The 10,468-nt window shown below is 40.7% G+C and overlaps 1 protein-coding gene and 1 pseudogene across 1 annotated transcript in view; one reads left to right on the top strand and one right to left on the bottom strand.

Moving 5' to 3' along the window:
* KIF3C (kinesin family member 3C) overlaps nucleotides 1-10,462 on the top strand; it is a 31,857-nt gene extending 21,395 nt beyond the window's left edge. Inside the window, exons 5-8 of the mRNA XM_006910291.3 lie at nucleotides 1-108; nucleotides 9,448-9,556; nucleotides 9,733-9,905; nucleotides 10,121-10,462. The exon at nucleotides 1-108 is cut by the window's left edge and continues 8 nt beyond it. Coding sequence (XP_006910353.1) covers nucleotides 1-108; nucleotides 9,448-9,556; nucleotides 9,733-9,905; nucleotides 10,121-10,214 — 484 coding nt within the window. The 3' untranslated portion in view covers nucleotides 10,215-10,462. The remainder of the gene's footprint in view (nucleotides 109-9,447; nucleotides 9,557-9,732; nucleotides 9,906-10,120) is intronic.
* On the bottom strand, nucleotides 8,257-8,375 carry LOC112478540 (annotated as a pseudogene).
* Nucleotides 10,463-10,468: the final 6 nt, after the last annotated feature.

Here is a 10,468-nt window from a genome sequence, read left to right as displayed (position 1 = left end):
TTTTGAGAACTTCATCCCCCCTGAGGAGAAGAACAAGATCATGAACCGGCTTTTCCTGGACTGTGAGGAGGAGCAGTGGAAGTTCCAGCCGCTCGTGCCAGCTGGAGTGTGAGTCTCTCATCCAGTCTGGGCCTAGGGACTTGCAAGCCCACCCAGGTTGGGGATGACCAGGCCCTGCAGGGAGCCAGAGGTTTTTATGGATTGGGGAGGGGTGGGGCAGATACAGAGGGAGAGTGGATTTCTCAGGACCTAATGTAGGGGTCTCCATGAAGGAAGAGTGTTGTGACAAAAACAAAGTGTCTCCTTGGCTTCGAGTGTAGAAAATACCCTGTGTGGGGCCTACGGAGGGGAGGGAGGGGATTTCAGCCTCCTGGCAGTCTTAGCAAGTGCTAACATTTGGCTGGTCCGGTGAATACTTGGTGCCAAGAACATCAATAGTTACCGTTTGCCTTACTGTGTATAGGGCACTGTGCGAGACTGCATACAGAAGGTAAGTCAGACACGATCAGAGCTCGCAGTCCAATGAGAAATACAGAGAAGTAACCAGATTAGAAAATGACAGAGGTGTGATCCAGTCTTTATAAGCTCACTCAGCTCCCTGAGTCAGCATTTCCACCTGTTTCCACATCCTAACCCTTAGGTACGGTTTGCGACCGTTGGCTGGGTATGCACCTCCCTCTGCTGGTGGCTATGAAGAACAAGACCTGATATTCAAACCCAACAGAGTGACTGCCTGCCTGCCTCAGCTGGACCACTGTCCCTTAATGGAAAGTCTGTATACAGTGGTGTGTAGGAAACCAGATACCAATGCACATACCTGGAGATTCTTTGCTCTCTTTATCCTAAGAATATCAATGTAGGGTAGAGCAGGAGTCTCTTCAAAGCTGGGGCAGGAGGCTAGCTGTATAGGTCTACAGATTCTCACTGGAGCATCAGATGCCTGATTCATCTGACTACATTCTGAAAAGCTGATCCTACCCAAGATGACACTATGCAAGTTTGTAAGTGGCAGGTTCATGAGTAGACTTTTCAGTGGTGTCACTTTGGACTTAAAATCTACCTTTCCAATCTAGGTAGAGACCCACAGTAGTACAGCATCTCTACCCTGGCCGCAGCTAGAATTACCTGTAAGTTGAGTTCCAAAGAGTCTGTTTTAAAGGATTTTGGTTGGATCCCAGGACATAATTTTTTTTCCCAAAGCTTCCAGGTGAGGCTTCCAGCAAGGAAGCCAGACTTGGAAACCACTACTCTAGCGCCCTCTGCTGGAAGGAGATGCTGGTGAGGTTTCTGCTCTGTAGGGTCATTTTGTGCTTAGAAAAAGTTCCTCAGTTGAACAAGTTTGCGGGTGGAGGAATTCCTTTACCTTGGATAGAGATGTGATGAGAGAGTATCTGAGACAGCATGTGTTCTTTATCCTTGTATTTTGAAAAATGAGAATTTCAAGAATAACCATGTGCTCGCTTCTGTAGTACATATACTAAAAAAAAGGAATAATACAAATAATTCCCACATACCCTTCACCAAATTACACCAATTAATATTTTTGCCACCTCTTGCTTTCTTAATTCCCCACCCCCACCCCCAACCATTTGAGATTAAGTCAGGAGACATCCTGACCCTTTATCTGTATTTCCTAAGGAGGACATTCTCTTACATAACCACAGTACGATGATCAAATGCAGGAAATTTTATATTGACATAGTGTTATTATATAGGCAATGTTTAATTTTAGCCAATTATCCCAGTAACATCCTTTATGGTAGTTCCAGCCCCCCTACCACCACCACCACCTGAGATGATATATTGCATTTGTCATGCCTCTTTAGTCTCCTTTAATCTGGAACTGAGAAGGGATCTTGAATTGATTTCTGTAGTTTCACGCATCAGGGGAGTTTATTCATTTCTCAAAACATTGTCCCTGCAATTTTGGTTCGAGCGCCTCAAGCACACAGTCCAGACTTGAAAGCGTGGTGGGTGCTTTGCCTGAAGCTGAGCTCTCTGCTTAATGATTATGCATTTCTATTCTTTATTTCTGGTTTTCTTTTTTTTTTTTTAAGTTTACTTTCTTTCTTTTAAATAACTCAAATAACTTTTAAACTAAATGACCTTTTAAGTAACTTCTCTTTTTTGCAAAAATAAAATGGTTTGCATACACTGAAACACCATTGACAGATTTTTTGAAATTAAAATAGCTATCTTAAAATAGCACATTTTAAATAATTTTTAGAATAGGTACCAGTAATAACTTAAAAAAAAAAAAAGAAAGAAACCCTCCAACATTTAGATAGGTATCTTCGTTGACTGTTTAACCATTGCCTTTTCCAGCCCATTGTCTCTTTTATCCCTCCCTTCTATTTTAAGTGTGAATTTATGCTCTTTGTGCGCCCGTTGGAAAACCAGAAAACTTTGATCATTCCTCAAAAGCTTCTTGCTTTAGCTTACTCTGTAGTGTTTTCTGTAACTCCCTGGGAAGGATCAGTCCTGACATATGTACCCCTTTGACTTCAGTCTGCACAGGGTTGCTCCCCAGTCTGCATTTGACATATGTACCCCTTTGACTTCAGTCTGCACAGAGTTGCTCCCCAGTCTGCATTTGCAGGTCTATGTTAGCAGCACTCCTAGCTGGATCCTGATAGGACTGCATTTCCTAAACATTTTATGTTAAAAATATAAAGTTATAAATATATTTACAAGTTTTTTCAAAATTATTGTTAAGTATATTCATGACGTAACCATGCTATTTTACATACAGAGTATATATTTTATATAGAAAATATCAAATTATGTCTGGGTAAGAGTGAAAGGTATTAAGGCAATTTATGACATATCAGTGTTCTCTACTGTACTTAAATACAAATGTTATAAACAGCAGGTTATAGATTCCTCGAAGAAAAAACTCCAATAAATAAGTTACTTAAAAGAGACTTATTAATAAGTACCAGGTAATCAACTACGTGTGATTCTGAATTACTGCTATAATTTTTTTCTTTTTTTAATGTCACTGTTCATTTTGCTATGTCTGATAACTGCAATAAATAATATTTATCTCAGAACTCTTAAAAATCACAAAAAAAATACAAAAGGAAAGTAAAAATAGATCTAGGAAGTTTTTATGTGAAATAAATGTTTTAAATTCCTCCCTCTCCATTTTTTTAAAGTAGCAGTTGATGGTTAAAAATTAAAAACAATTCTCATAATTGGAATCCCCATTGTGATTCTGACTCAACATCAAGAGCTGGAGGATAGCATCATGGTTCAAGAGCCACTGGCCTTGATCTCTGAAATCATCTGCGAAGCTCCCCCATTTCAGGGAGCCGTGGCGCCCGAGACTGCGGCTCAGGCCGCCTCCCTGGGAGAGAAGGTGCTTCCCTCCGCATTGGGTCCCACCATTTGCATTGTGACTTAATCAGGGCTGAAAAACTCTTTTTTTCCTAAAGCATATTTAACTCATCAGGACATTGTCCCTTTTGCTCAATTCAAGTGTGGAATACTTTGTTTTACTTTGGCCTGTGGTATTCTGGGGATGAAAACACTGAAGGCTGTTCAAAAGCATTCTTGGAAAAAACAATTACCTAAAATCATGCTGTCCCTTTAGAAAACCTTTGTCGAACAAACGTTATTTCTCCTCCTAGTCTAGCAACAAGCGTCTACTCCACACACTCTTCTTCTGGCATCTACTCCACACACTCTTCTCTCTCTAAAACAAGGGGTTATTGTCAGGCAACTCTTGAACTGCACCCATATCAGCTTATTTTGGAAGTCAATTCCTTTTACGTTTTTCTCCACTATCTCTACGTGGCCACTAGTTGATACACAGTAACTTCAGGTGAGGTGACTTTGACCATCACAGTTTTGTCTTAATATTACTTTGAAAAAGCATTTTGCAACCAGCTCTAGCCATCACTATTTTACAAGTATGACCTTTTATCTTTTATTGTGTTTATATTCAATTATCTTCTAAGAATCAAATATTTGGCAATGTCTGTAGTCCATGGTTTACAGTTCACGAAATTCTATTTGTCACTTTAGCCCTTTGGCCTTTGCAATCCCAGCCACCTTAGATTCTTTTCAAAGGCATCTTGGTGCAGTAGAAAGAGACCGGACTTTGTATATATAACATTCTGAATTCTAGTCCCTGCTCTGCCACTTACCTGTGGCCTTCAGAAGGTTTTTGTTTTAACCTCTCTGAACCCAAGTTTCTTCACCTGTAAAGTCGGGATAATAAATGTACCCTGCAGAATTGTCAAAGTTGTAGTGAAATAATTAATGTATGTGAGTCTCCAGGCCAGTAGCTGGCACAGAGAAGATGATCGATAAATGGTTGCAGTCATCCCAATAAGCCAATATTACAGTTAAGGGGAAGCCAGAGAAACCAGTCTGCCTTTATCCCTTAGAGGTGCTGTAGAAGGGCAGTTGGTTTGTTGTTTGTGTTTTACTTTTTAATATTTAGGCTACTTCCAAGTTTAAAGAGAAAGCACTCCTCACTCTAAATAGAATCAGGATAGAAAGTTAAACTAGTTTTGTTACAGAGGCAAAGTTTACCCCAGGAAGAATGTTCTCAGCTCTGGGTTGCATCCGTAGATTTATTCACAAGCCTGTAAGAAGTGAAGAGAATCTGAAGCAAGGAGACATGTCAGCCTTCCCAGGCAGGGTGTGGGGCAGTGTGAAGGGAAATGAGAAGAATGAGAATTCACACATGCAGGGCAGTGCTGTGAGGTAGACAGCTGCCCTGCAAGGGGCAGAGGGACCAGATCATGGAGAAAAGTCAGATTTGCTGTGGCAGATGCCTGTGAAGGATCTGGGAGGAGAACACACCCTATGATATTGGATGCCTGTTTTCAGAACAAGAAAGGAAATGGGGTGATAAGACAGAGCTGCTGATGAGAATGGGTCAACCCTTGAGATGGAATGAAGAGGTGACTTTTTAATAATTGGAGAGGAAAAGATTGTGAGAGCTGCCATATGAAGGGCGGGTCCTTAGGATCTACTGCACACAGGCTGACTATTGCCACAGGTCTCTGTCGGGAGGGGTGGGCACAGCTGAGCCAGGTTTACACCCTAGGATGTCTGCCACAACTGGCTTAGTGCACAGAGGTCAGTCATAGAAAGTAGGCCTGGGACAGAAGAGGGAGTAGTTGGTGAGTTTGGTGTCCCAGTTACAGACTCCCCTCCCCCAGCTCCTTCTTCCCACATGCCACCCAGAATAGCCCTGGCATCGTTATTGGGTCGGGCTGCCAGTTTACGCTGATCTACTGCTCTGCTCGCCCAGCCCTGTCCCTCTGTCCTGTCCCCAGAGCCTGCAGCCTTCAAGGCGCACTTCAGCCCCAGACCCTTCCACATGTACTCCTGAGAGAGAGTACAGCAACATAAAAAAAGTGTTTGAAAAGGTTCAATTTCAAGTCTCTTTCTAATTGTATGAGCTTCAACACAAGAGACATCGCGGTGTCTGCCCTGTCTACACCTTGGGAGGCTGTTGTAAAGTTCAGGTGTGATACGTCGGCACACCTTATAAATGATAAGTTATTATTTTACTGATTTTACTCAGAGCTGTCACTGATGCTGCCCCCTGCATGTGACAGCCTCCCAGGCTCTACCGCAGCAGAGCCATCTCTTGGGCTTCTACAGCCTTATCTTTTTGTGTTTCCTTCTGTTAAGAGGAGTCAGCAGGGACCCCAAGTGGGGTCCAGCATGCTTTTTAACCCTTGATAAAATGAACCACAAGAATGTTTTTATTACCCTTGGCTGCAGGAGGAAAGCATTGTTCTGTCAGCTCCTGCACAGCTCGTTCTCCTATTCAAGGACAGAACGTCCTGTCTGTGAATTACTCAGCCTGTTTGGTCTCTTCTGCCTTCTAACTGCCTGCCTTTTGGCTTCTTTCATTGCTCATTTGTATCCCTGCTTGAAATTAGCAGGTGGCGTTAGGAATAAATAATCATGGCAGCAGCCATGTGTGGAGGCCTTGCATGTACGGTGCTCAGTGCCTATCTTGTTTCATCTCAGCAGTTCCAGAGGACAGGGCTGAGATCGCTCAGGCTCTCAGACATGAAGCCAGTCCCCAAGGTCACAGAGCTTTCAGGGGCAGAGCCAGCATTCAAACCCGGGTCTTACTCCAAAACCCGTGTTACTATTTTTTTAATGGAAATAACTTTTTTGCTTTCTTTCCTATTTTTCGTTTTGTTTTGAACAATAAAAGTAATGCATCACACTCATCAAATTTCTAAAAGTAAAAAGTCTGACATACCGTGAGTTGGCTAGGATGCAGGGCAGTGGAAACTTTCATAGGTATATCCACTTTGAAAAGCAATTGGCCATATCTAGCAAAGTTGAAATGCACATACCCTACAACACAACCTTTCCATTCTTGGGTATATATAGACCGCAGAGAAACTGTATATAAATGTTCACAACAGCACTGTGGTTAATGGCGGGGTGTGGGGAATCAACCTAGATATCCAACAACAGGAGAATATATAGAGATTATATATGCACATGTATATATGTTGCTATATTAAAACTTTAAAATACTCAACTTATAGTTAAACTTTAATAATCTAATCTAGAGGTGCATGGATAAATCTAAAAAACATGTTTGTTGAGCACAAAAACATGTAGTATGTATACCGTCAAAATTTGGAAATAGGCATACAAATACCATATATAGAGAGTTTATGAATACATATATAAGTAAATATAAAAACACACATAACATTGATAAGCACCAAACTCTGGGGAAGGAAACAGATGCGAGTCTTAAAAACTGGGTCTACATTTTATTTCGTAAAATAGGATTTGGAGTAAGTATAACAAAATGTTAAGATTTAATAAAGCTGGATACTAGGTATACAGATACATATATTATTTTCTATACTTTTCTGAATGTTTGAAATAATTTATTGGGTATAAATTTATACATATTCATTGTAAATTAATTCAAATATTGCAGAAAGGCATAAAGATCATTTTAAAAATCACCCATAATCACACAGTTCAAAGACAATAACTGTTAACATTTTGTTGATTATCCAGATCTTTTTCTAAGCATACACACACATTTCTTTAAAAACAAAACAAAAAGTATCATTTTTTATTTGCTTTTTTATTTTAATATGTTGTGGAAATCTTTACATGAATACATAGACCCACACAATTATTTTAATGACTATACAATATTCCTTTGCATGGCTGAATAATAATTTAACTGGTTTCTGTTGAACACATTTGGGTTGTTTCTAATTTTTTGCAATTTTAAATAATATTGCAGCGAACATCCCTACATGCACCTTTTTGTCCCCATCGATGACTATTTCCTTAGAGAAATTCGTAGGAGTGGGAATTTGTGTCAAAAAATACACACTTTTTCAAAGCCAAGCCTGTTTTGTTTTGTTTTTTAAATAACAGCTTTATCGAAATAGCTCACATATCATAAAATTCACCATTTAAAGTATACGATTCAGTGAATTTTAGTATATTCAGAGTTGTACGATCATCACCACCATCTAATTTCAGAACATTTTCATCACCCCAAAAGGAAATCCCAACTCCACTCCCCGTTCTTCCCAATGCACCAGCCCCAGGCCACCACCAATATACTTTCTGTCTCTATGGATTTGCCTATTATGGACGTTTCATATAAATGGAATCATACAATATGGAGTCTTTTGTGTCTGGCTTCTACCACTTAGCAAAATCTTTTCAAGGTTCATCTGTATTGCAGGATGTGTCGGTACTTGACACCTTTTTAGAGTTGAATAATATTCCACTCTATGGGTATGCCACATGTTGCTTATCCATTGCTCAGTTGATGAGCATTTATTTGGGTTATTTCTACATTTTAGGTATTATGATTAATGCTGCTTGTATACAAGTTTTTGTGTGGGGCTATGTTTTCAACTCTCTTGAGTATATACCTAGCAGTGGATGTGCTGGGTTATATGGTCACTGTGTTTAACTTTTTGAAGAACTGCCAAACTTTTTCTAAAGCAGCTATACTGTTTTACATCCTCACCAACAGTGTATGAGGGTTCCAGTTTCTCTATATTCTCAGCAACATATGTTATTGTATGTCTTATTTGATTATGGTCATTTTAGTGGATGTGAAGTGGTATCTCATTGTGGTTTCAATTTGCATTTCTCTAATGACTAATGATGTTGAACATCTTTTCATGTGCTTATTGGCCATTTGTATGTTTTTAGAAAAATGGCTATTGACATCTTTTGTCCACTTTTCTTTATTTTCATTTTATTTTATTTTTTTAACGCCTACAGCACCTGGTATTTCTAAGTGGTCTCCCATCCAAGTACTAACCAGGCCCGACCCTCCTTAGCTTCCAAGATCAGATGAGATGGGATGCGTTCTAGGTGGCATGGCTGTAGACTCCTTTGTACATTTTTAAATTGTTTCATTGTTGTTGTTGATTTGTAAAAGTTATTTATATATTCTGGATAAAAGTCCCTTATTAGATACATGATTTGCAAATTTTTTTTCCCATTTTGTAAATTGTCTTTCATTTTATGATGTCCTTTGAAAGACCAAAAGTTTTTAGCTTTGATAAAATCCCATTTATCTATTTTTGCCCTTTGATTGCTTGAGCTTTTGATATATCTAAGAAACCATTGCATAATATAAGGTCATCAATATTTACTCCCATGTTTTTATCTCAAGAGTTTTATAGTTTTAGCTCTTACATTTAAGTCTATGATCCATTTTGAGTTAATTTTTATACATGGTGCAAGGTAATGGTTCAACTTCATTTTTTTTTTTTTTTTTTGCCTGTGGATATCCAGTTGTCCCAGTACCATTTGTTGAAGCAACTATTCTTTCTCCATTATGTGGTCTTGGTACCCTTATAGAAAATCAATTATGGTAAATATGAGAGTTCATTTCTAGACTCTCAATTCTGTTCCACTAATCTATATATCTACCTTTATGCTAGTATCATCCAGCCTACATTACTATAGCTTTGTAATGTGTTTTGAAACTGGGAAATGTGAGTCCTCCAATTTTGTTCTTTTCCAAGATTGTTTTGGCCCTTCTGAGACCCCTGCACTGCAAGCCTGAGTTTTTAGTTATTTCGTTGTGCTAACTTTTATGAAGGAAAATGAAAAGCAGAACCACTAAATCGTAAGTGTTTTTTTTTGTGTAGTATGTAAAATCGGTAAATGAATCTGAAAGCTAAAATAAGATCGAATTTCCTTTTTTCATTCCAGCCTTCAGTCAACCCTTTTTACTGTGGAAAAAAAACTGAAGCAAAAAGAGTGAAGAAATATATGCCTCCTTGTGTTATACTAGTTTTAGTGGTCAGATCGTATTAGAGCAAAGAGAAGAAAATTCTAGAACCTGCAGTCTGCAGGGCGTCCTGTCTCCCTGAATGATACTTAATTCCCCATGGTATCATTTCCCCTTTGTGTTCGAAGGAAATCCATTCTAATATAGCCTCTTCCCTACAGCAATAACAGCCAAATGAAGAAGCGGCCAACGTCTGCAGTTGGCTACAAGAGGCCTATCAGCCAGTATGCTCGGGTTGCCATGGCAATGGGGTCCCACCCGAGGTACAGGGTAAGAAGCTGAAAAATAGAAGGAGTGGGGGGAGGGAGCCCAAGGGAGGCGATGCTCACAGCCTCTGCTTCCTCTGCCTACCTCATCACCCTTGGTACACCTACTAGTTACTGGGTGCCTAGAAGGTACAGTCATCAGGGCCGCTGCTCATGTCTGGCATGATCCTCCTACCACAGGCTGAAAACATAATGTTTTTGGAGCTGGATGTGTCCCCTCCAGCCGTCTTTGAGATGGACTTCTCTCATGACCAAGAACAAGATCCCCGTGCACTACACATGGAGAGGCTCATGCGGTTGGACAGTTTTCTGGAAAGACCTTCCACATCTAAAGTCCGAAAGTCCAGATCCTGGTCAGTACCGTCATGGTCAGAGTGGGCAGCAGACTTAGCACAGGAGGCAGGGGAACTGCATGGGCATACCCGAAGGGTATGAAGAGAGGGTGATGACTGGGGCTGTGGGGAGGAGTTCCTGCAGCAACAAAGTGAGAGAAAGGTAAATCCTCACTTTTCCGTTTCCTGCACTTCCTCAACCTCCCCTTTTACCCACTTCCTCCCCACCCCTGTAGGTGCCAGAGTCCTCAGCGGCCTCCACCCTCCACCACACATGCCTCGCTGGCCTCTGCTGCTCTGCGCCCTGCGACAGTGCTGGACCATGAGTGAAACTTCAGTCAGGCTGCCCGTCCGACAGACTCCTGGGATGGGGCAGCCAGCCGTGGATCATCTCGTCTGCCGCTCAGTGTGCGTGTGTGTGCATGTGCGTGTGCGTATGTGTGAGGGGGTGAGAATCTGACAGACCAGGCCTCTGTCTGCTCTTCTTAGCCTCCTTTATTTAATTAATGTTATTTATTCATGGAGCTCAGTTAGTGTGAGAGAGAGGCCCTCACCTGAGCCTGCCATGGTCACTGTAGCCTCCT

This window comes from Pteropus alecto, unplaced genomic scaffold (genome assembly GCF_000325575.1).
Source record: "Pteropus alecto unplaced genomic scaffold, ASM32557v1 scaffold61, whole genome shotgun sequence".
NCBI classification, from domain to species: domain Eukaryota; kingdom Metazoa; phylum Chordata; class Mammalia; order Chiroptera; family Pteropodidae; genus Pteropus; species Pteropus alecto.
The sequence above is the reverse complement of the archived record's forward strand: the minus strand, read 5'-3'. Positions and strand labels throughout refer to the sequence as shown.